Raw genomic sequence first — 26130 nt, forward strand, 5'->3', positions numbered from 1 at the left:
AACAGCAAGGCCGCCTAAGCATCAAAAAATAAGCATGTCCAATATACAAGACGAATCTAAAAGCATTTCATTGTCCACGAAATAGTAGTACTATATATGAAGGACTATAGGAGCTAATAACTGATTGTGTCCCTTCTAAAATGATTACAAGAATCGAAGGCTGGCGCCCGCCCGGGGGTGCGGCGCAAAAGAGCCTCGACATAAGCAGTAAAAAAGCAATAGATACCAGCGACTTCAGAAACAAAATTTGCCGAGTTATATACAGTCTTTCGTAACGGTTTTCTCAATGCATCTCAACCACCTGCAGTTTTCTCAATGCATCCCTGTGGACTTCGGTGGTGAAACTCCCAAATTACTGGAACTGCTAGTTACTCTAGGCGATGGATAATTTATTGCCTGCTGAGCAGCCCTATTGGCCATCAAAATCTGCAATTGAGCAGACGCATTGGATGGATTTGCAGTTACGTTTGATGGTGGTCTGGCAGCTTGAGCTTGTTGCGTTGGCTGAATAATATATTGGTTCATAGCTTCAGAATAAGCTCTCCCTGATAAGCTTCCACGCATCCTACCAGACGGTCGCCAATCCTGATCTGCTGGCGAGTTCACCGAAACATCTGATCTTGGAACCGATTGTAATGTGCTTCCAACAGCTCCTATCTGGTCTCCTACTGGAGCAGTTGCATTCCCTGAATTCGATGCTGCTCTAGGTGTATGAAAAGCTCTTGCTCTTGCAGCCTGGGCTGCTCGCTGAGCCGACAGTAACTGAGCATGCGCTGCCTGGATAGAATGATCTTGTGAACCTGCTTGTTGACTTTGAGCACGGAAGAAGTTGCCAGATGACTGAGCAGAATGCTGAAACCTGCCCGCAGACTGATGAATTGGATGTGGCGTTCTCAAGTTCACTTGCTGTTGCTGATTGGAGTGCGGAAGTTCACCAGAGAGTCCTGATGAAGCTAGATAAGTACCTTGTGCTCGTGTTGAGGCCTGAAGGCTAGAGACTTGTCCAGTTGATCGACCAGAATAAATAAAACGGTCTTGCTGGCCCAGTTCAACAACAAAAGAACAAGGGAAAAACCATTACTGAGAGTATGACAACAGAGCTAAAGCATGTATACAGAAATGATATGCCACAACAAAATTATATGTCCCAGTTAACTCAAACGGCTAAAACCCTCTAATTATGAATAAAGCATTTAACTCAAACGACTAAAATCAAGTAAAAAAGGTTGAGTTACCGGATCATTGGAGATCTGCTGCTGGGAGGACACCATCCGCGGCATTTGGTGTGCAACTGGATGAGATCTAGAAAGTTGCTGTTGCCTTTGCATATTGTTTGAGTTTCCACTGAAACCATCTCCAACCGGTGGCAAAGCAGAAGTTTGAGAAGCTGCCAAAGACCCATTCTGCATGAATGTACTTGTACTATTTCTAACCCTTTGCAGATCAGTTGTTGGCGCCTGCGCTGGCAGGGCCTGAACTGCAACTGGCGTTCTGCTTACTTGCCGGGGTATTGATAGGGACCGGCCATACTCATTGCTGATTGATGCATTACCAAATTGGAACCGTTGTAGTTGCAAAGCAGTGGGAGAAATTTCAGTCTGTGGCACAGAATTTGAAAGAAAGGCGTTGGATGCTCTAGCTTCAACATTAGAAGCAGGAGAAGAGGCATCAGTTAATAGAGGAGATGGCAAAATGCTGCTAGAAGTGGACTGAGGAACACCACCACTCTGTGCATCTGACATGAGACTAAATGTCCCTGATCCAAAAGTTGACAAATAAACACCAGACCAAAAGTCATCCTCCGTTTGAGATGAGCTGTTCTGAGGGACCTCATTTGTGATGTTAGTAGGTGGCCTGAGTGTCATATCCTTGACGCTACAATCTTTTTGAGAATTGACAAGGAAAACTTTTGTGTCTTCAGCTTCAGAAAGGTCAACAGTATCCATTACATCATCAATCTCAGTCAGATCCAAAAGATCTGGTGGAGCATTTGGCAAGCTAGTAGAATCTGGCTGTGTAGGCTGTTCCTGTTCTGCACTTGGGAACTTATCCTGTCGCTTTTCAGCATGATCATCACTTTCAACGATAGCTTTCCATGACCCATCTGATGAGATGATTACATCATTGACATTATCTCCAACTTCCTTCAATACCTTTACAGAATATAAGGCTGTTAATTGAAAGCAAAGCGCTATACGCTCAAATTGGAATACCAAATGCAACCACTTACTTTGACCATATTTTGGTCAATGCGGATGTCGGTAAAGCAGCAATGGTGATTGCAGTGTGGACAGCGCCAAGACGGCCTTTTTGAATTTATGTCCACGTAGTTGTCAAAATCAAAGCACTAGAGGTAAAAATAAGTCAAATTATGACTCAAAACAAAAGTGAAAATGCAAACAAGAGAAAAAGGCTAATAGCAAATCTATTTGTTGCTATTTAAACACTCTCCTGATAATAGATAAGTGATAAAACTATTCCTTTTAGTTATCCTTCCCAGTGTGCCATTGTCAGTAAACTATCAGAACCTATGGCTAATCATCTTGATTGAAGCTTATGCATAACTCAGTTTAAAGTTGTATGCTAATGTGAAAAGGCCAACAGCTAGAGAGTGCCATTTGAGTGGGTAATGCAAACCAAAAATCCTAGTCATCTATGGTTCTATCATTGAAATCACATATATAAATGAAATAGCCTACACTAAGCCTCAAATATGTCATACAAGACCTGCAGAGACACTTGTTAAATTGATTCACGGCAAAGGAGCTCACCTGCAGATGCTTGCAAGTATGTCCTTTGACTGGAGTTCTGATATGCCTAAAGCTGTTCATGATTGGGAAACAAAATATACTGATCAGAAAAATATCAAAATAACGACCTAGAAAACTAGTATGAAATCTGTGTCTATTCCATTTGCTGGTGGAAGGAAAAATTCTATGAAACTCATTGTTTTATGAAGATTCCACTAAGACATCATAATTTGCCAAATGTTTTGTCCTACTTCAGGAGCATATTTACATCTCAAGGCTACTGCCATTGTTGAGAAGCCAAGGGTGGGAGGAAAAACTTATTTTAATTCATTTGCAAGGCCTAAATTTACTATTACTTTCTAGCGAGGGATTATCACGTCACAAGTGAAACATGGCATTAAGTATGCTTCTGACTAGTAACTGTTTCAGTTCTGAAATGGAACAAAGATTAAAGCACTTAATATCTCACTGCTACACAAAGTTATGAAATTCAAGGCACAGAAGATAAACTAGTATAGAAAACAGCAAGTTGTTGAACATCAGATAATATCATACCACATGAAATTTTGGTTCACGATAAAATTGTAGCCAAGAGTTAGCTGAATATCTATGCTAGCCTTTTTAAGGTACACAAACATAATTTTTATACTAATAAATTTAACAAATTAAATACACTTTCTCACGATAAAATGAACTGGAGCTACAACAAGGTATTTACAAGTTCGGAAACTCTTTGACAAATCAAATAACCTTACTCAATATCAAGAATGCTGCAATAAGAAGCAAAGAAGCTACATTGTGAAGTTCATTGTTTGCATGTTATAACTTATAAACAGCTCTAGAAGCATAAAACTCTGTGCATATTGCATAATCAAAACGTACAGAAGGCCATGTTATCAGAGTTTAAAACAAGATGATTAAATATCCACTGCAACATACCCAAAGTCAGTTAATCACAAAAACTAAATCATGTACACGAACTAAAGTTAGAAATTTTTCAGTCAAGAAATGCTGAGCCATACCTTATGGGACAATTGAGTGATATTCTTGATGGCCCCTCTATTACCTCAGAATCTACACATGGATTAGGAAATAAAGAAATATCCACAAAGATGGATTACCTAAAAGTGCAATAAACCCCTTAAATATTTGTCTAGGAAATCCTCCCTAAGGAGTACCTGGATCTATAATAGCAGCAGCAGGCTGCACATAGTCTGGGAGAGTTGGATTTTCCCCTTTAGATATCTCAGCCATCAAAGCAATAACTACTATGTAGTTTCCTTCACAATAATGAAAAAAAAAATTAAAATATCTTAGATTTTCCAGCAATAAAGCAAGAATTATCACCCAAGCAATGACTGCAGACAAGCATACCATTGAAATGGCCCACAGCTTGAAGAAGATTTGATCCATATTTGAGGAAATGTGTCACAATGGTTGGTAATTGGGGTCCAGTGTCCTAGGAAAAGAAAAAAAAATTAAGAGTGGACACCCTCTACTTTGCATAAATTAACAAGATAGAGCTGCATTATAACAACCCCATGGACTCAAAGGTGTAGCGCACCATGAATACATTAGTTCTCCTCTCAACTCCCTTGCCATTCAAGAGAAAACTACAAAAATCAGAAACAAAAAGATAACAGCCAAGAGAATTTAATGCCATGGAGTAGGATTATTAAGTTGTAATGAAAACAGAATGTAAACTCATACTTGACTTGCTGTGGGTTTACAAGACATGACGACGTTTCTACATTATCTGTTTGTGCCACAAATAGCCTCTGCATGTGGAAGAAAATCAAATAATAAGACAACCAACAAGTGAAAAAGAGTAGAATATTTATTAAACATTAAATATTAATAAAGAAGAAAGCAAAGTGAAGAACAGAAGTGAAGAACAGAACGAGTAATAAATGATAAGGGAGTTGAAATACACATCTTGCCATTCTTTTGCTTCATATCAAGAAATATGAGTTCTTAGAACAATGTTTTCCATCTTATGATCATTTTTCTATTTTTCTATGTGTCTAATGTCCAATTCAGATTAGCATCCATGAGCATGGTGTGCACATAGTCAACTAGTTTCATTTGAATTACAATTGTCAAGGCTGAAAAGCATACTGTTGTTTAGGGAACTTCATTGATCCAACATACAAAAGGTCTGCACAAACATGCAGCACAGTCAGTTGACCATTGGCAACCCTTTCATTCAAATAGCAAAAGGAACCACAGTACAAAATGATTGAGGGCATTTTATTTTATTCCTCTGCTCTTGAACATGTAGCATGATTGAGCTGATGGAATATCAGCACCTACTACTGAAGGATTCCCATGCTATCACTAACCTCTCTCCCTCTCTCTCCAAACTCATTCTTAAGTATTTTTAGGAAATAAACCACTCTACTACCAAAGAAACACACTCTGGAAGTTGTGTTCAATTGCATACAGCTTCTCTAATGAAAATAAGAGAACAGCCTTGAAGTGGAAAGCTATATTCTAGCTAATTTTAAGGGAGAGGATGGTGTGGTCTTTATTAGCAACCAACAGGAAGAAAGAGTTGAAAGTTATCTACCAATTCTTTTTTTTTTTGGTACAAATCTACCGATTCTTAAAGAATCAAAGATGACAACAGAAATCTTATGTAACAAAACACTAAGCCAGTAATCATATCCCTCCAAAAACAGAATCCTACTCAAAATTTTCACAAAGACTTTGCCCACCATGCGAAGCAATCTTATATGTGAATCCAACCAAGTAAATGAGAGGCTTACAATCCTTTCTTCAGGAGAATGTTTCATGAGCTTTGAAATAGCAAAGTCCTTGACATAAGCACCATATCCAGGCTACAATAAACATGAACAAATTAGTAAAACATTACTGCTTAATATTAGTTGAACGATCTACAATTTTCCTTTCCTATGTAGGGGGTATGTGGATGGGAAATGGTGTATCGTTGCAGAGTAGTAACATTACCACCTTGACTTCAAGGAAAGTGAGGATCTGTCCCATCTTCATCCGTGGATAGAATCTGCAGATATGCAGAAGCGAGACTTCAATCCAATCTATATAAACAGATGAAAAGTTTGACAGATTGAATGACCCTAAGCTACCAAAAAGTAACCAATGAAGGTCAAACAATGCTTTTACAAATCAGACAAAGATGCCTAACTTGAAGGGAATCTGAACAAGAATTCATCCCCCAAAAAAGATAAAGGAAAAAGCTACATATACAGGCAGCCAGGATCTCTTGTATAAAGCAGCAAAATAAACTTCTATCTCCACTGCATTACACAGAGCAAACTTATATCTATGAACCATTGACTTTTCTATTGACAGTTTTAGAATAGTCTTGGGAGATTAAAAGTTGGAATAAGCTAAAGGAGCGGCAAATTTGGCGCAAGTTGCTATACCATTAAGTAAAGAAGAAAGGTCAAAAGTTCTGTTTGTATCTTGATTTTTTACATCACAATGCATTTTCATAGTTGCAAGCTCACTCTACCACACTTGTTAGTTCCTCTCATGCCTTTTCATTCCTTTCTTCTTTTATTTGACTTGTGATTCTATATTATATGTTGGTTCATTTTGGTTTTGTTCTTTCTCCATTTCATATAGCCTATCTGTGTGTCGATGTGCATGTGTATTCTGTCCATGGGGTGGTCGAGTGGAAGCTGCAAAGAGTTTATCTACCACCTTACGGTGCAGGCATCTAACCACTGCACAGCCCAAAGGCTTTAACTTATCTAAAAATTTTACATCCAACTACTATCAATTTTCTTCAGACGATACACCACAGACCAAGAGCAAAAGTAAAATTTCAAATTCATACCAAACATCAACAAAGAACAGTTTACGTATTGATGCCAATTCCATTCCTGAAAGTGAAACAAGAGAGGAATGGGCAGACAGATGTGACATTCAGAGCACGGTCCATGTCAGAAACTTCATCAGGGAATTCCAAACTTGTGTATTTATGCACAGAGAAAGTGAAGGAGAGTTTTATTCATCAATCCCCAAAGAGTGGGGTTGAATAGGGAAGGTAATCCAGCAAGACTTTGATGGTGCAGATCCAACACGACTTGAGAGAGATTTGAAATCAATCCTTATGCACAAAATACAGAGTTAAATAGAGAAAAGTAAATCTTATTACCTCGATATAATAGTCTCAATTATGGATTTGGAACTGCTAGGTTCAGTATTGAAATCCATTGAGGTGCAGAAGTTGCTTGCAATCTTAAAGAGAAGATGAAGGATATTGAGAATCAGTTAACAATTAAACTTCATGGGAACATATAACAAGCATATCAGCAAAACAGGAACATGTTATGAACCTCGTTGGCGAGGCTACTTAGTTCCTCAGAATCTTTATCTGAAAACCATCCACTCTGACAGGCATTCTGCAATACAAACCAACAGACAATGAGAAAGTACACAACTCAGCAGATATATGTTTCCAGCTATTTATACAGCATCCATAGAACTCCTCAGAACTAAGAATAGTTTTCAAAGAAAAATGCACAAAATTGACCATAAAGTTCACGCACAAAGAAAATAAAAGGCCCACCATGTATAGACTGTTAGAATTACCAAGTATACTATCCTTCTTTGTTTGTTTTCTACATTTGACTAGAAGAATTTCACTTCCTTCTTTAATTAAGAGAAGGAAGCATAGACAATTTCCAGCTACGAAATGCTCCTTCAGGTCACTGTGCCAATGACTACGAACAGTTTAACAGTCCGTAGACCTCGAGTTGGTACAGCCAAAAAGGGACAGATAAATCTTTGCCATATTGGGAGGTAACAATTAGTTAAACAGGGGTCCCTCATCCTGTCTGTGTTACATATGTTGTTCAACCAAGACTTTTTTTTCATTTGGCTTTTGTTCTTGAGAAACTGGATCAAGGTTAAAGCATTCTTTTTGTTGCAGTTTCCATCCTGGTGAAACAGTACAATTCCCTTTACTCTAGAGGTGTAAGAAATTAACAAGCACTTTTTAGTTGGTTCCTTTTAGTAGTTGATACAAAATCCAGCTAACAAGGAAATATTTAGTCGTTAAGACAGCAAATTAATCTAGTATAGCTTCATAAGCAGCCCAGAAAACATCATCTTGGATTGGATTATATTGTATGGAACATGAACAGGATGTACAGTCATTAAAAGTGCTCAACCAATTTGGTTCAGAACAAAACAACCAGCTAACCAATTGCTGACTTGTACATTTGCTCAGCCAGTATATACCAATATTGAAGCAACAAAAGAAATTACTGTCCTGCTAAATATTCAGATCTTTCAGGGAGAATGATTGCTTTGGATGTAATTGATGAAATATAATCTTATAAGCACATTATGCCTTAGTACTAGGCAACCGACATTCAAACAGCCAAAAGAACTGGATGGGACTAAGTAATTACCTTTACTGATATCATGAGAACCATGACAGCTGCTTGCTGTAGGGCATCATTGTTGCACCTGCACACCTATAATGTACAGTGTTCTTTTTAAGGCATCAGATTGTCAATTGACTAAATCAACATTCAAAATCTCTATCTGAGAAGAGGTCTTTAGAACTGTAGCTAATGACACAGCATTTCAAAATAAAAACAACTGTCTTGCATATAAATTTGGTTAAAACATATTGCATCAGACTCTGTGACCCTGAGGTTGATGAAATATTGCAAATAAGAAAAAAGGCTGTGTTCTCGTTTTATACTTTCACCTAATTTTAACTAATTTTGATAAACCAGCCAGCGTCTGTTTGGTTTCTATTATTTGAGCATTATTTGAAAAATAATTTTTGGAACCTTTCTTAAGCACGTTTCCCAATCAACTTTTTATCTCACATATGACATCATGCTACAGAGAAAACAATTTTTCAGGATGTTCTCGTTTGTTTTTACATCTAAGATTTAGATGTTTTATAGCCAAGAAAGCCAAAAACCAAAGTCAACCCAAGAGTAACTTTCATTTCAGAGGAATATCCATCCAAATTTGATCAAATTATACAAGTACCAGGAGTAATATTACAATTTGGATTTAAACAAAAATAATGTCACAATTTAAGTATGATGTTTAACTTTTTAGCAGCGTTTGTTGATAAAGTACATATATCAAATGCTATTTAGAAAGTTTAATTTTTAATTAGCAAACATGTGAAAGTTTAATTTTTAATTAACAAACATGTCAAATACAAGAGATACATCATGCATTCAGCATCCAAAGACATTTCAGCCCTTTTCTTAAATATGATGTTTAACTTTTTAGGAGCGTTTGTTGATAAAGTACATATATCAAATGCTATTTAGAAAGTTTAATGTTTAATTAACAAACATGTGAAATACAAGAGATACATCGTGCATTCAGCATCCAAAGACATTTCAGCCCTTTTCTTAAATGAATAATCAGTTTCTATAGCTTATTTTCAGAACACCCGCGATCAACTTTTTCATGACAAAACGAGAATACGTCCGAGATTCTGCAAAACCTGATTTTCTAGAATCACTTTTAACGATCAGTTTTTGCAAAATTTACAGCAATCAAGAATGAGCCCAAAAACAAGCACAAGAAGATAGAAAATCACCTGTGCAAGCAAAGCACACGGGTCATAGAAGCATCCCTAATAGTTGAACTCATTCCTTAAGGGTGAAAAATACCACTAATTCGCTAACATATTACGGCAGGTAAGATTACAGCTAAAGCTGATAAAATCTAGCCAAGGAGAGCACAAACAAAGGGCCTAACATCCATCTCATAGCCTTCACTGACATATCTCTGTTAATTGCTAGGCAAAACCATGTCATGTTTACCCCATCTGTAACATCCATTTGCATGTAATTCTGAGTTTTGCTCCTCTGAGCAATATTTTTCTGTATGCTTGTGTTCTTTGTTTATTTTTTTCTCTTAAACAAAACTTGGAATGCCGTGAATGAAAGAATTTGTCTTCTGTCAGGTTTCATCTTCATTGTTGACAAGTTAAAAAGCAAAAATCAGAATGTAAAATTATTCCTGACGGAACAAAGACATGGCATGGAGCAATAAGCAAGCTATATTCAAAAAGAGCAGCATCAACAAATTAAACACAAAAACAGACATGCAGCTACAACGTTGCATCTAAACCATAAGTGAATTTGGCACAGAAGTCACTAGAAACTCAAAAGATGACAAGTGTAGCATTGACAATGAGAACCTGCTTCAATAATGCAGGCAAATCTGGGGCTCTGCTTGGAATCTCATGGTTTGCAATGGCAAAATCAATTCCTCTGCATTCAAAAAGCATCCAATTAATAACACTCTCCTTGAATGCAAAAGTGAAAAGGAAAAGATGCTTCATCTTCCCATTCTCTAGGTTTTATAAGGCAACGAGAGGCAGTGAAGAAAACGAGACAAGGTTCAACTACAAACATTCTTCTGATCAATATCTCCATAAACAATTGAGGACCAACCTCATTATAGATACAATGATAAATCACAGATTAACAAACAAACAGAAATGCTATATGTAAACAATGAGAAAGAGTAAATGGAGAAACAAAAGTCCCACAACAAACAGTATACCTCTAATATTCAACTCAATCCTACAATAAACAGTTATCAGGCAATACAATATTTATATAGAAGTACTAACCTGGTCAAGTGAGCAAGTTACACAATATGACCAGACAAGGTGCAAATACACCTAGATGGAAGACTCACACAAAAAGACCACTTCAGAAGGACTTTGAGTATTCAACTCTAACCACCCAATGAGGGCCAGCCCAAGAATCAGTCATCATCCTCACTGAGTCTATCAATATTGCTCAGTGATTATGTAAGCAACTACACAAGGCTGTTGCTGACCATTTACAACCTAGCATGACCCGCTTTCCAACTCATGCCTTAAATGATTTTTACTTCCATTTTCTTTACTTACTTTAACCGTTTAACAATTCAAATGTTTAGCACGCCCAAAGACACAAACTTTTAAGGAAAAACAACTGATCTATATAAACTATTAACTTATGTACTTTTGGCTCAACATTGTTTGTATGATGTTTCAGCTAAACTTTGCTTTAAGTTTAATATACTTGTTTGATTAACTATTTAACTTAAATCCACAAAGACCAATTAGAACCCAAATTCGTATGTCCAAGGATCAGAATTAGTACAGCAATCTAATGAATTCAAGCCAAGCAGTTATATATCAGGCTCCATTAGATAACCTTGGCCAAATTTATATTTTAGCTGACAAGAGACAAGCTCGATAATTTAAGCTCCAATAAGTTTAATATCCTGTTTTTGGGCTCAAGCTATGAAGAGAGGTTTCATCTTGTTAATTTCCTAATTAGGCAGGTAAATTTTTTGGCATACTCTTTGTGAAATTTATTAAAGCTCGTAAATCTAGAAAATGAAGACACATATACCACAATATAACAAAGAAGCATTTACATACAAAAAGAATTTAAGATGAAAGGCCATCTGATAAATTCTTTAAATTGAGGTGGGATAAATTACTGATTAGCACATGATATCCCATTATTAACATGTCCATAGGAAATGATTAAGAAAAATAATTAATTAGCACAGCATTTCTCAAAAAAAAAATTAAAGAACAAAAAAACTCACATAGGGACCAAGAAAACAACCCCCCCCCCCAAAAAAAGAATCAAAAAAAAAATTACTAAACCAAACTATCCAAAAACCATCTGCCACTGTTCGAACAAAGCATAAATAAGGGGGAAAAATAACAGTACAAACACACAAGCCTCGTTTCACACGTGCACAAACACCAAAAAAAGGAAGAAGAAGAATCTCCATTACAAAATTGGAAACTCAAATAAACCCTAAACCCAACTGAAACTATTGAACATAAAGCAAAAAATTTTGGGAAAAAAAAACAGTAGAGGCACATAATAATGCAGAATTGATAAGTGCATTTCAAAATTAGGACTTAAAAATCGAGTTAGCAGGGTTTAAATGGACCTGGCGAGAGAAAGGCAGAGATTAAAGGACTCAGCGGTTTCGTTTTTAGGAGTTTGGTTCTGCATGCTTGCAGCTAATCGATCGAGAACTGCTGAAATACGAAAATCGTTCACTTGCGAAGCGGTTACTGAATTGTCAGTGGTATTGTTAGCTTCAGTGCACATACCAGTCCCAGCCAGCTTCGCCGGAGTTAGTGCCGTCCCGGTCATCCACCTGGCTGCTGCTTTCTCTCCCGCAACTCGGCCAGTTGGGATTTTAGAAGTTCGAACTTTCTTTTTTGTTTTGTCACATTTTATCCCCTTAAAAAATATCTCATTTCTCAGTTTACCTCCTAACCTTTAATTTTGCTTACTTAACCCTCTTTAAAACAAAATTGCTCTCGCATTATTTTGACTTTTCATTTACCTTATTTTTCTTTCTTTTATTTCTTTTTTTCTCTCTTCTTTATTTAATTCTTTCTCTTTCTCACAACAATCTTCACCTTAATGATTGAAATTAAAAAAAAATGAATTGCAGAGATCTATCTTCTCTTTAAATGATTAAAAAAATATTCAAATCATTTTCCTAAAATACAATTTTTTTTAGCTTTTCAATTCTTTTAATTTTGGATTTTTCTCTTTCCTTCCTAGTTTCTCATTTTATTCCCAAGAAAATATCTTAAGATGAAATTGTAACCTGATTAATAATCATCAATTAAATTTTGTGACACGTGGTATCATACAAAAAATCAAAATTAGTTTTTTATGTATTTTAAATTTTCACCCAGAAATATGCAATTACAAACTCAAAACAAAAATTTTTGTTGAAATCGAATTTCTATTGGGAATGATGAAAGAGAGAAAAAAGAGAAAAAGAAATAAAAGAAAGAAAAACAATTTCATCTTATGTTATTTTCTTGAAAATTAAATGAGAAACTAGAAAGAAAAGAGAAAAATCCAAAATTAAAAGAATTGAAAGGCTAAAAAAATTGTATTTTAGGAAAGTAATTTGAATATTTTGTTAATCATTTAAGGAGAAGATAGATCTGTGCAATTTCTCTTTTTTAATTTCAATCATTAAGGTGAAGATTTTTTTGAAAAAGATGAAGAATTAAATAAAGAAGAGATAAAAAAAGAAATAAAAGAAAGAAAATAAGGTAAATGAAAAGTCAATGCAAGGGCAATTTTGTCCTAAAGGAGGTTAAGTGAACAAAACTAAAGTTTATGAGATAAACTGAAAAATAAGGTATTGTTTAAGAGGATAAAATGTGATTAACCCTTTTTTGGGTCCTTTTAAACTCGGGTATTTAAAACATAGGCCGTGTCATCAACCAACGTCAAGTCGACGTCACAGCGTTCCAAACACCCAACGCCCATCCCTCCCGCATTCTTAACACTATTGGAATTTTTTTTTTTATATCGTTAGTAAGGTTGCAATAATACAAAGTGAAAATGGAGTTTATGTATTTATAATTTAATTAATTAACAATCTCAATGGTGTTTTTAGAGCTGTAAATGAACCGAATCGAATCAAGTATATCACGTTTGAGCTCTGTTCGTTAAGCGATTCGAACAATGTTAGTGTTCATTCGTTAATTTTCGAATTCCAAACATCTGTTCGTGTTCGATTTGTTAAGCAAAGTTCGTATTCGACTTCAAGTTCGTGTTTAGCTTGTTTAACATAAATGAGCCATTTACGAACATGCTCGAATCCAAATTATTTTAAGTCTTAAATATGCCATGCAAATCATTAATCATTCTCAAAAAAGTACTACGTGACTAAATTCTATTATTCATTAATTATATAACTAACATTGACATAAAAACAACAAATAAAATAAAGCAATTTGCCCTCCAAATATAAAAGTCCACCTATAAAATTAACCTTAAAATTTGTCAAATGATAATTATATTAATGTTCGCGAACGTTCGTTAAAACTCGTGAACATACTCGTGTTCGCGAACGCTCGTTTAGCATGTTCGCGAACGTTCGTTAAAACTCGCGAACATGATCATGCTCATTCGGTTATTAATTGAAAAAAAAAATTCGTTCAAATTCGGTTCGTTTAAGGTTTCGAACGAGTCGAAACGAACCAAACTACCGAACAACTCGATTCGTTTTACAGCTCTAGGTGTTTCATTCGAAATAGGCCCAAGTTAAGTACAACTAGGAATATAAATGAATTTAATTAAATTGAACACTTTGATAAAATTGAAATATGAAATTTCAATTTTCAAATGTAAATTCATTAAATTATTGAATTGTTAAATACTAAATTTAATATATTTAAATATATACCACATAAAATGATACATGAATGATTTATCACTTATTTTTTAAAGCAAATTTTATCTAAAAAATTCAGTATCGCTTAATTAATTCAAATATTCCATTTTTTATTATCAAACACGTTTAAACGTATTAAGATCTGAATTTATTAAATTAAAATGTTGAACTGAATTATCAAAGGAATTTAAAATTTTGTTTAAATTTGATTTATTTATTTGTTGAACTAAAAGTCCTTATCGAATCAAACTCGAGTAACTTCAAATTTTTACGTATAAAATTCAATTTTATACTAATTGAATCAAGTTAAACCGAATTTGAAAGTTTGTCGAGTATAAAACATTGTTCAAATTTAGATGAATTAGTTAGTGAACTAAACTCAAACGGAACTCTTACCAATCCAATCTCGATTCAAATATCAAGTGGCTTAATTCATCTTTCAACTCTAGATATAATATATACAATTCCACCTTCATGGTAGGCATATTCTTTCAATATTAAGATTTTAAAGATGCAATTAGAAGTGAAATTTGAATTGAAATCCCAAGATAAACTTTCCGAATAGAACGAGTAACACAATTTGTCTTCCAATTAACTTATCAACACTATTACCGCTTAATATCTCACTCACAAGAGATGGTGCGTTTGACGCCTTTTTATACTGTGCTATTAAAAGTAATACCGCTAGATATATTATAATATAATTCAATCCAAATGTCAATGGGTTAGATGTTATCCAAATTCAACCCGAACTTAATGTACTTTGGTAGGGATTGAATTTAATTTTTTAAAATTAGATCCTATTTAAATTCAAATCCTATAAGAAAAATATGGGTTTGGATAGGGTTTGATTTTTAATGATCTATATTCAAATTACCCAATTTCATTATTGTATGGTCACTTGATCGAATACAATAAAATTTTGTAATTGTTTTTTTTTCAATATAATTCTAGTTGTTATTATAATTAGTACAAACTTTTTTAGAAAAAGAAAAAAAAGTAATGACAAATAAATAAAAGATTGGACGTGGATACAGTTGAAGTTTTGAAAATAAATAGAAATAGTCAATAATATTTTTCTTTTAGTCCATAATATTGCATATAACTTCTTAAATGTTGACTTTACTATTTGAAAATAAAAATTAGATGGTATTTATATTATTTTTGAATTCTATACATTTTTAACATATTTTTACTTTAGTATGTTTAGAAAAATATAACAAATGTCCATTGGATACCAAGTCTGAATTTATTTTTTCACATCCATAAAGGTTTAGATTTGGGTCTAGATCTAATTAAGGGTACACTGAAATCTAAAAACTGAAAATTGAAATTTGAAATTTGAATCCATTAAATTATTAAATTGGTAAGTACTAAATCTAATATTTGATACATTTAAGTCTAATCACACAAAGTGAATTTAAATATTAATATGAATTAAAGAAATTTAATCCAAACCTTACCCATTAACATACGTAGGCCTTGTTTGATAATGCAATTAAACACTTAAACTTAGGGTGCGTTTGATAAAATTGAAATTTAAAATCCGAAACCTGAATCCATTAAATTATTGAATTGTTAAGTATTAAATATAATACATTTAAGTGCATATCATATTCAGTGATAAGTGAATAGTTTATCACTTAATTTTGAAGCAAGTTTTGTCTAAAAAATTCGATGTCACTTAATTAATTCAAATGTTTAATTTTTTTGTTATCAAACGGTCTGAATATGTTAAAATTTGAATTCATTAAATTTAAATACTGAATTGAATTATTAAATAGGGTCTTAATGTATATAAATCTTAATATATTTAGGTACATTTGATAAATAAAAACTGAACATCTGAATTAATTAACTACTATTGAATTTCCTAGGCAAAATTTTTCCTAAAATATAAGTGATAACCTATTTATTTGTCATTGAATGTGATATATACTCAAATATATTTGATTTAATATTTAACAATTCAATAATTTAATAAATTTAGACTTTTAAATTTCTGATTTTAATTTTCAAATTTCAGTTTTTATCAAACGCAATATTAATTAGCATCATAGTTAAGGGTCAAGATTAAGTTCGGATTTCCTGGAGCAAAGGTCAAAGGGTACTATGGTACATGTACAAGCCAAACCGCAGCGGGACCACGCGCTCTCTAGAGTACGATATGGATAACACCAACTTGGACCCACAAATATGACGTGTCAACTAAGGAGCAATGGATTGAGCTGACGACATGCGCACCGGAATATACCCCACCGACGAACAACCCGAGTCTACTCTTCTTCTTTTCCCGAAAACTATAAATACCTTACATTACTTAACCCCATGATTTTTTAGCCCTAGCACCGCTCAGACTTCAGCCGCAACATGCTTTTTCCACGAAAAGCCCTCAGTTTAACCTTATCTCAGCTCTCAACAAACCTTCATAAACCTTATTTGTCAGTAATTTTACCGATTATACCACCGCAATTTAGCTAAATTAGATTTTTTGTAGCTCAAATTTGAATTTTTTTTGAATTAAATTGAAAATGTTTGTTGTTGTTAACGTTTATGAGGATTTTATGCGGTCTTTTTGGGGTTCATCAGTTCCGTGATGGACACGGTGGGGTTGGCTCTTCCGGAGGCGGTGGTTGCGGTGTCTAAGCTTATGGGATCAGAGGGTTTTAGCAGCGGCGGCAGCGGAGGTGCTGGGGCTGCTGTCGGAATAGTTCAGGCTGGTCGGCCGGAGGGTAATTCGGTCACGATTCGGCCTTCTTTTGATGCATGCAGTCACAGAGGTGTCTTGTTTGCTGTCTTTTACAAAAGCACTTAATTTTTTTCCCTTTCAATTCCTGCACAACATATTTTTATTTCTTGATCATTTCTATATAATCTGTTTCTGCGGATGGATACTTTGGTTGCTATAGAATGATTTGATTTTTGGTTGTATGATTTTTTTTTCTCTCTTACTAAAAATAAATAAATTATTAAATAAAGCAGGTGCTCCAACTATGGGTGAAAGGGAAAGAAATATGGGAAAAAGGACGGAATGCGAACCTCTTGTGATTAAGATGCCAGTGATGAGGGAAGGTGACAGATTAAAATATTTTAGGATCGTTTTGCAATAAATCTAAATGACTTTGTAAAAGCTAAATTCTTTATTTGCTTATCCTTTTGACATTATGCAAGTATACTTGGGGGAAGGTTTGTTCATGATATGCAAAGGGAATTCATATTATTGATTTCTTTTGGTTCCCTTTTCTGTGTTCAATTAATGTTGGTGATAATGAGAGAATACATGGCAATTGTAACTTAGCTTCCTTGTATATGCATTTCAGCTAAGATTCCTCCAGAGCCAGCTTTTCAGTATAAGGTACCAGATACAGGACGTTTTGTACCTAATGGACAGCCATCCAACTTACATCGTGGTGATGCTTCTGAGGAATTGAAACTGCTTAGTATGAATGCATCTCAATCTTTGACTACTAACCCAGAGGCTAAACAGTTGCATCGAAGATCTGGGAAAGTCTCAGGAAGCAATGGTGGTGGTTCAAAGAGGTCAAGAATAGTACAGTTGGAACTTTCAACCAGTGAAACTGGTTTAGAAGATATGAAGGGCAGTTCTTCTCGTACTGGATGTTGTCCTGCAAAATTCACAGTTGCAGGTAGAGTTCTTTCCGATTAATGTGGTAGAGGACAGCAATTACTATTGGTTGTGAGTTATTTTTGTGTCAGTAAACTTGCCTTTTCTTGGATTTTTAAGCACTGTTGCTTGTTAGACATTATGTATTAGTGCATGGTTTGTTAGATGTTAAGAATCGGAATGACATGGATTGATTCAGGCTTGATATTAGATCTGTATATCTGATATCCAAGAGATCTCCTAAAAACACTATTCTTGATGCTTGAATTACCAAGTTTTACTCTGATCTGTCTTAACATTCAAGTCAGGTTTGTTACAAGATGGCTATTTGATGCAATTTGCATTCTTGTTTGAGAGCGCAAATACCGAAAATGTGGTTTCAGAATTAAAGTTTTCTCAGTTTCTGGGTGTGATAAGATGGGGATTTTGGAGTTATAACACATTTTTTCTGTGATTTTCTTAGTGTTCAATGCTATGCTGCAATACAGTTGAAAGTGCAGGGAATGGTTAGAAATGGAAGCTTTCAGATACTATCATTCAAGCAGATGGTGTTTGCTGGACCACTCGAGATTTTTATAGTAAAGAAGTATCAAGCTGTAGGTGAAAGACTTTTGTGGGGTTCCATATAGATGGTTCAAGGAGTGGCTTAGTTGAAAATTTGTTTTTTCTCCAATTTTGGAAGCTTAGGATTTGATGTTTGTAGCTTCCTTTCTTCATCATGCAGTTTCCTTTTTGGTCTTTCGATTTTGAATGTAGATTGGGTGGTGTCCTCTTCAAATTTTAAACGAGAAAGACTGTTTGGGGTCCAATATCATTGTAAACATGCATTCTTATGCTTATATGAAATATACGTTTTAATGAGGCACCAGACAAAGGTTGCTCTGGAAGTATGGTTTCCAAAACATCAAAATGTGAAGGTAACACTTTTGGGGGTTAGATACATCGAAAAATTTTCAAAGCATTAGTTGCCCCAACCCCTTGCTTTCTACCCTCATTTGATGCTTGCTCTTTTCACCCTGTTTCTTCATGGCTCTTTTCTCTTGAGAATTGATGCCTCTCTACCTCTGATATGCTACCTTTCTGCCAAAATCCAAACGTAATTCATGCCTGCTTTTAATCATGGTGGGTAAGTTCTTTTTGAGTGTATTGCACTCTGGAACCATTATTTACTTGTGAGATTGAGCTCATAATCGACTTGGTGAAAGACTTTTTGAGGCTCAGTATAGGTGGTTTAAGGAATCCAATTTCTGTAACATTGGAAGCTCAGGATCTGATTTTCATAGCTTCCTTTTTTTCATGACGCAGGTTCCTTTTGGTCTTTTAATTTTGAATGTAGATGTGAGCTTGTGCTCTTGGAACTCTGAATGAGGAAGACTGTTCAGGGTCCAATATCATTGTAAATATACATTTTTATGCTTATATGAAATATACACTATAATGAGCTTGGCACTGAGGTGCTCTGGAAGTATTTGTTTCCAAAAAAAAAAGTGAAGGTAAGATTTTTGGGGTTAAGGTACATTGAAAAATTTTCAAAGTATTAGTTGCCCAAACCCCTCCCTACCTCTCTCCCCTCCTTTCCCACCCCTGATTGACACTTCTTTCTTGCTTGATGCTTGCTCTTTTCCCAGCTTTTACTTCTTCGTTTAGAATTCATGCCTCTCCTTTGTGGTATTCTACCTTTATTTCAGATTTCAAACTTGATTCACGCCTTCTTGTAACCCCCAAGAGTGAGTTCTTCTTGAGTGTATTACCATCTGGAGGCATAATTTATTTAAGAAATTAAGCTGGTCGGCTAAGTTTCTCGCAAACTAATGGTGGAGATTGCAAAGTGTAGTACTGCTGAGCTGTTCAATCTTCTTGTCTATAAATTCCAAATGAAAATTCATTTCGTACCTAGAATTTTACCAGTCTTCATATCCTTCCGATGGAAGACTTAGAAACAGACGGTGACTCGGAGTCAGCAACCTAACTGGAAGATGAGACTTGGCATCATACGTAGTTCTGCTTCTGACTTTTGGAGAAATAAACCTGTCATCATATTTAGGAATTTATCTCTGCTCTATTTATATTATTTTCAAGATTTGTCAACTTGTAGGTTGATTTCTTTTTTCTCAACTTGATACATTCATAGCATAAGTTTGAGTTATACCATGGACAAAAAGTTTATTTGGATTTTGAGAAAGTATCATACTTCCAAGAAAACAGGCCATCCTTAACGTGTTAATGTGCTCTTCTAGGAGAGATTATGTTTTTGGAAAAAAGATTAAAAGATGGAATGAATAAGATCTCTCACGCTTCAGTCTCCTTAAAAGACAAATTTTGAATTAACTACTCATTTTTGTTAAACTCCTAGAGTATCTGGAAATGAAACTTAGGATACTGAGGTTGTATGATTGTATTGACTATTGAGATCTATCTGTTCGTATGAGAACTTTTATTGCTTCTCTTAAAAGTTTTCTGAATTCTGAAGCTTTCACAAGGACAAAACTAGTTATATACCTGTCTACACAAAAAGGGACATCAGTAGTGTCAAAATTATACTGTGAATATCTTATGTGAAATAGAATTTGAGATATAACTCGGTAACCTTTTATTGGTTCACATGCTATTGGATATTAGATATTAGTGTGTCACAACCCATTATATCCTGTGTAAGACTATGTTCCTTCAGCTCTTCATTTGACCCCAAAGTACCCGTGTCGATACGACACTAGTGCTGGCATGGGCTATGTGTCCGACACATCGATAAATTTTTAGACACTGATTTTTTTGAGATGATTTTGTGAGATGTGATGTCAATGGAAGAGGAGGAGACAAAGGTGAGAAAACTCATGGATGTAGTAGACTTGTTGGATTAGAATCCTTATTGCATTGAAATCATTATTGAGCTATGACTTGTTGGTTACTTTAGAATTCTCCAATCTTTATCGAGCTATGGCGTGTATGTTGGCTGTACTATAATTCATATATTCACTAGAAATTTTGCCATACCCATGTACGCATGTCTAAGTCTTTAGAAGTGTCATCGTATCCTAAGTTTAGATAGTTGAGGAATTAGACACTTAAGACACATACCCGAATCCGACACCCGTATTCGAGTCCAAGTAACATAGGTGTCAGATAAATACTAGTGGTGTTCCATTAGCTGTAGTGATAAATGTGCTGGCTTATTACAATAGGCGGCAGCATTTAGGCATAGTTTATCATCATATTGTTTCTATCTTGGTTTTTTCCATTTTCAGGTCTTAGTCCAATCATAAATTTGACTACCACGACATGTTTGGGATTCTTGTTTTCCATTTTGCCGATCATTCATAAAAAATGGATTGACGAAAAGTCTGGTAATAATGCCTGGGTTCAATAACCACATTATGACTTACTGAGGGTGCTGGAAGGTGTGGCTACACAACCTTTTCTTGACATTCAGCGAACTTGTAGTGTCTGAGCTCCATAACCACATTATCACCTACAGTGGTTGCTGGAAGTAGTGGCTATGCAACCTTTGCATGAAGTTGTGTAATAGTGAATGCAAGCAACATGTATGAACATGTCTAATGCCCTTTTGATCTGTCTTAGACAAGTAACAACGTTTGTCATTGTCCCTTTTGCCTCTTGGGTTGTGTGGTTTACTCTCAAAATCAAGGCATAGCATCTGATTGTAGATGAACATTTCTGTTCTGTCTATTGAACTTGTCCATTCTATACTTGGTTATCCAATTGGTCAGAGTTTCATGAATACAACATTTGGATTCTTCCTTTAAGATTTTTGATGTGTTCTATATAAGAAGTTCTTGGATGATATGGTGCGTAGGTTCTGTAGCTTGCTTTTCAGATACAGTAATAGATTCTTTGCAAGGATTGATGCTGAATTTCATGGTATTTACTCCTTTTCCAATTTTTTGTGTCTTTGTTTCTTTATTGGCTGTATGGGACTTATTACAACTCTTTAAATGATTGCTGTAAACAATTTGATGTCTTTTCCAATCAGAATAGTAGGTATTTTAAATGTTTGAAGTGTTAATTAAAATGCCAGGCCATGCAGTTCTGATAAATTCTCATCCTTGGTTTTACAGAGAAAAGTCAAATGCCTAAGCAAAGGAACAATTCAAATGCCAAGCGGAATGATAAAAGAAATGGTAGAATTCCTAAAAGCAGATGTGATTCATTCTGTCTGAAAAATGGCTTGGTTAGCTTCAGTTCTGTTGCTGGAGGAGGCAATTTTGTTGGTAAGCAAATGTTACTCTTGACTATTAAATTTTAAATCAATGTGTTGATTTTCTGCTGATGATGGATGAGGTCAAAACAATATTCTGGATTATTGCTGGCTCTTAAATAGTTGATGTTTCTTTATAAGAACCTTTTCCTTTTTTCCCCCCTTTTTGGGGGCTTCAACCTGTATTTTTATCCTTTAGATCATAGCCCCACAATTCTTTGGCAAATCTCAAATTTGCTCAACGCTGCTTAAAATGAGCCCAATAGGAGTCTTATTTACCTGTCAGTTATTAATAATGCTGCATAATCAATCACTGCCTTGTTGGTTTGGGGTATTTAAAACAGGATCTGTTGCCATTAGCAATGCCTGAATCTGTCAGCTTGGGAGTCCTTCCATTGGTAAACCTGTACATGATGTATTAATGACTGCATTTATTGTTGGCTATTAACATTTCATGAAAAGTGTCTTTTTGGTTTGTGTTCTGGAAGTTCTGTGCAAGCCTGGTATGAAAAGTGACTTCTTGTGAAATCAACTCAGATATGTAGACTCTATTGCTGGGATTTTGAAATTTCTGCTTCATTTTATGTATCTAGGTTTGCTGTTTGAGTTCTCTGTACCAAAACTTGGATCACTTTTAATTAGATTAGTGATTTTGTTGTTGGTTTCATGTGTTTTCTTTTCCAGCAGTATATGGTTCCAAGTCTGACATTTTTGATGGCACAAAGCCAGTTGATGAACTGCCTCTCAGTGAACTCCTTGATGGCAGTTATAACTGTCCTAGTTTGGTAAAAGATAAGGGAAAAGCAGTTGAAAATTCAAATGAGAATCTTCTGCATTTAGTTAGAAAGGCCGCCTCTCTTATCTGGCGCCAAAGTCCTGTTCACTCCCAAAACCCTGCAAATATTAATGATGTTGATAACCAGAACGTCTCCATGGGCCCTTTCAGCATTGGTGCTTGTCCAACAAGCAGGATGGATGGTGAGAAAGAAGATTCCTGCACTGTAAATCAGCCTTCTAACTATATGGTAAGTTTGGTAGAAATAGGAAGTATGGTGAACTCAAAATTAAGATTGAGGTACTAATATAAAGCAAATTTGAGCTCCATATCCCAACATGTCAATGCGAACATTCGTGTCTCAAACTTCTTGGCTTTTGTTAGGATAATAACACTGATATGTTGCATGGGAAAAAGCTAAAATTTCCTTCTATTGGTGGTATTTACAGTTACATTTTTCACTCATTGCCCCTTTCTCTGCATTGAAAATGCATTGGAAATACATGAATTAGTTGGGTTATGTGGCAGCTCTCTCTTTTTCATGCTTTCTGCTTTTCTAACTTTATCTTGCCAATCTTATGTTTTGGTGGTGAAACTCGAAACATAATATGCTTTTGATTCTTTATATCTGTAAGTGCTCATTAGGGATCTCTTTTCTATTCAAGCTTGTATTTTCTTGTTCAAATTTTAGGATTCTTGTGGCCATATGAAACCACTTGCCGTTGCTGTTGATTCTCCCCTGTGTCCACCAAAAGATATCTTGGAACGACTTGCACTTCCACCATCCAAGGATTTGGACTCTCTGCTTCTGGATGCTGTGAGGCCTGCTTCATCTTCAAGAACTGGCACTGACCTCCGTTTAGGGAAGCCAGTATTTCATCGAACTGGCTTGCCGCCTTTTTCTTGGTCTCATAATTCCTCTGGCCATGTTAAATCTGGTTCAGATACAGTTAAGTTATCTGCTAATAGGACCACATGCCCAGGTAGATGGGTAAAAGTGGGAAACACTCTTACTCCTGTGAAAGGCTCAAACCTTTCGATGTTAGATTTGAAGTCGCTCACTTATAATCACAGACTAGTTCCTTCAGGAAATCTACCATCTACACCTTTGGGGGTAGAAAATGCCTCATCCATATGTCTAAACATTAGTTCCCGTGAACAGGGTGTATCATCATCAGCAGCATTCTCAGCTTCCCAGGACCCTTCAGGTATATCACTTTCCTGGACTTCTTAAGTTCACCATCATCCCTTCATTCCCTTTTACTGGTGCTCCTTAAATACAGAGTCACTGACTACCCACTTAAATGTAATTTTAGTAGATGAACAAAGTAATATTGATGGCAATGCATTTGGTTCCAGTCAAATTTAATTAATATTGTTGACATTGTTATTAACAAGTTGCCCTATATAGACTTTGGATGCATAGGGGTTGTCTGTTGTGTTTGTGGCATTAATGTGATTCGTCAAGTACTTCTTAGAGCTTTCTTGGCAGTCTAAAAAAGAAGAATTAATTCCGTGCATCCTCCTGTCTTAATTGTTCCACCAAATGTTTCTCATGATACTGTGCAAAAGTATCTGTACTTTGATATGGTGTTTCACAACGTTACCATCAGGCCATATACAACAAAGCTCTTTCAACCTTTCTTAACTTGCGAAACCTTGGCCCAGCATGCTGACACAGCAAGAGTGCTAGTTGTCCTAGTTCCTTATTGGTTTTCCATCTGATGTATTTTCTTGTTTGACTCGAGGTAGGAAAGAACTGGATTGCAGCTTAGTTGGTCCCAAGTTGGTCCATTGTGTGATGTTGGTATTGGTATTTCTGTATAGGGGCCAGATATCTCTGTATTCATGCATTACGCTTGAGTTTGTATTATCCGTAGTTTGATAAACCAAGTAAGTTGGTCAAGCATCTTTAAGAACAAATGCTTATATTGCTTATCAATAATTGGATTGTTATATGGAATATTTGCTGCACATTGAAATGTTCTGGATCTGGAAAAGCCATTTCTGAGAAAGTTTTATCACATTTTTTTTTGCAATAGATGAGTTGTCTCCCAGACTTTTAGCTGCTGCTCAGACACTCTATGAAATTGCATCTCATTCCACGAGGCAGAACTCACATGAAATGATGAAGTGGTTGAAGCAACCTTCCCAGAAGACCATGAAAGCTTGCACGCTAAAATTAAGTCAGAAATCTGAAAAATTCTTTGTGCCTCCAAAAGCATCAATAGGACCCGATAACCTGGTCAAAGTCGCTGATGGTATGTTTCCTGGCAAGAAGCTTAGACTTTCAGTGGATGAAAAGACTGATGCTATTTGTCATATAAAACCTGGTAAAAGAGCTCCAACAAATTGGTCTGCGCCCAGATCAATTAGATCATCTCCTAGCAAGCTATTTAGGGATTCGGTGCCTGAGATGAAAAATTACAATAGGCATATTGTCAACAAATCGTATATGATGCCACCACCTAGTAGGGTCGCTGATAAGGCTTGTAATAGTAGGCAGAAGCTGAAGAAGATAGTGCCGATGGATTGGAACTCAACAGCCAGCGATCTGGATTGATGAGTTCCTTTTCGGGCTTAATAAACAGCTTTCTGTCAGACTTATCATTTGTTCATTTCATCACCATAGGATCAATATTAGAAGTTTGTAGGTTTGTACATACTATGTTGCCTGTAGGAAGGAATGTTGTAACATTAGCTGTAAGATCTACACAAGATATTGCACGGGAAATTCTAAATTGCCTTGTATAGATGATTAATGAGGCAATAGAACATTCAATTGTACACAAATGTCATGTTTGTATTTGTGTTTGTTGCTCTCACGGTTGTAGGTTTTTCAATGCTTGTACTTGCAAAGAGCAGTGAAAATAGAAGAGGGTTAAGAGACAGCTTGCTTTGGAGCTACAGCAGGGTTTGCTCGAGGCACACATTTTGAGCGACAGAGAGAACCATCGTTCATTGTTGCAGGCGGAAATGTAAAGCAATTTTTTAACTGTCGGAGATGATGGCAATGCAAGTTCGGCCAAAGGACTGCCATCAGTATGTAGTCATTGACGACTGCATACTGCAAATGGCTTGCAAATATGTGAAGTCACGGTATGCATATTGAGCGAAAAAATAGCTCGAGGACCTTTTGTATTGGGCTGTTTGATGCAAATTTAGAGTGAATAATATTCAGATGTCCCTTTGTAAATGCATGTGGGTTCATGTACTGTAGAAAACTGCAAAATTCTATCCTGGGACCATGAAGATTGCATCAGAAAAGGGATGCACTGTTACAGCTGCAAATTGTGGGTATTTTATGGTGGACAGGGAGAGACCGATGGATGAGGGTAGTCCGTGCATGTATTTCTGAGAGATGAATGAATTTCCATCAAACCCCAGTAGTCTGTGGTTGAGTTTGTGATGAAGAAGAAAAGAGAGCTTAAAAATTACCCACTTCTGTAAGACAACAGATAACAATAAAAATAATTAAGAGAGTTTTTTTTTATGCAGCTGCCCCTTGGATCGTTCAATGAAGAACAGAGACGCAAACTGCTCCTTCACTGCT

At 35.6% G+C, this 26130-nt stretch overlaps 2 protein-coding genes across 9 annotated transcripts; one reads left to right on the forward strand and one right to left on the reverse strand.

The window, feature by feature from the left end:
• Positions 1–21: 21 nt before the first annotated feature.
• On the reverse strand, positions 22–11976 carry LOC113706245 (E4 SUMO-protein ligase PIAL2-like). Of its 5 annotated transcripts, none has more exons than XM_072063292.1 (17): positions 11866–11973; positions 11700–11787; positions 9928–10000; positions 8156–8221; positions 7076–7141; positions 6895–6977; positions 5724–5775; positions 5519–5590; positions 4461–4528; positions 4315–4363; positions 4125–4209; positions 3929–4030; positions 3773–3824; positions 2772–2823; positions 2231–2347; positions 1236–2153; positions 22–1038 (listed from the first exon to the last, which is right to left on the reverse strand). In XM_072063292.1, exons 1-17 carry the CDS (start codon positions 11906–11908, stop codon positions 313–315), a joined length of 2712 nt encoding a protein of 903 aa, XP_071919393.1. In that variant the 5' UTR covers positions 11909–11973; the 3' UTR covers positions 22–312. The 5 variants fall into 5 exon arrangements, with proteins under 5 accessions (XP_071919393.1, XP_071919392.1, XP_071919391.1 ...); XM_072063291.1 differs by having other exon boundaries at positions 5721–5775; XM_072063290.1 differs by having other exon boundaries at positions 5721–5775; positions 11700–11790.
• Positions 11977–16196: 4220 nt separating this feature from the next.
• LOC113706974 (uncharacterized) lies at positions 16197–25370 on the forward strand. Of its 4 annotated transcripts, none has more exons than XM_072063863.1 (7): positions 16197–16744; positions 16944–17036; positions 17285–17611; positions 21663–21815; positions 22487–22827; positions 23269–23785; positions 24620–25370. In XM_072063863.1, the coding sequence occupies exons 1-7, from the start codon at positions 16561–16563 to the stop codon at positions 25138–25140; spliced, it is 2136 nt and encodes a 711-aa protein (XP_071919964.1). In that variant the 5' UTR covers positions 16197–16560; the 3' UTR covers positions 25141–25370. The 4 variants fall into 4 exon arrangements, with proteins under 4 accessions (XP_071919964.1, XP_071919966.1, XP_071919965.1 ...); XM_072063865.1 differs by having other exon boundaries at positions 22490–22827; XM_072063864.1 differs by having other exon boundaries at positions 16199–16744; positions 16947–17036.
• Positions 25371–26130: the final 760 nt, after the last annotated feature.

The sequence above is a fragment of the Coffea arabica genome, chromosome 8c (genome assembly GCF_036785885.1).
Source record: "Coffea arabica cultivar ET-39 chromosome 8c, Coffea Arabica ET-39 HiFi, whole genome shotgun sequence".
Lineage (NCBI taxonomy): Eukaryota > Viridiplantae > Streptophyta > Magnoliopsida > Gentianales > Rubiaceae > Coffea > Coffea arabica.

Excerpts from the sequence above, each read along its gene's own strand:
- LOC113706245 (XM_072063288.1), bottom strand. The coding sequence starts at position 11,908 with ATGACCGGGACGGCACTAACTCCGGCGAAGCTGGCTGGGACTGGTATG. Across the intron at positions 10,001-11,699 it reads CTCTGCCTTTCTCTCGCCAG|AGGAATTGATTTTGCCATTG; the intron begins GTCCATTTAAAC and ends TTTTGAATGCAG. Across the intron at positions 2,154-2,230 it reads TTGACCAAAATATGGTCAAA|GTATTGAAGGAAGTTGGAGA; the intron begins GTAAGTGGTTGC and ends TATTCTGTAAAG.
- LOC113706974 (XM_072063863.1), top strand. The coding sequence starts at position 16,561 with ATGGACACGGTGGGGTTGGCTCTTCCGGAGGCGGTGGTTGCGGTGTCT. Across the intron at positions 21,816-22,486 it reads TGGAGGAGGCAATTTTGTTG|CAGTATATGGTTCCAAGTCT; the intron begins GTAAGCAAATGT and ends TTTCTTTTCCAG. Across the intron at positions 23,786-24,619 it reads AGCTTCCCAGGACCCTTCAG|ATGAGTTGTCTCCCAGACTT; the intron begins GTATATCACTTT and ends TTTTTGCAATAG.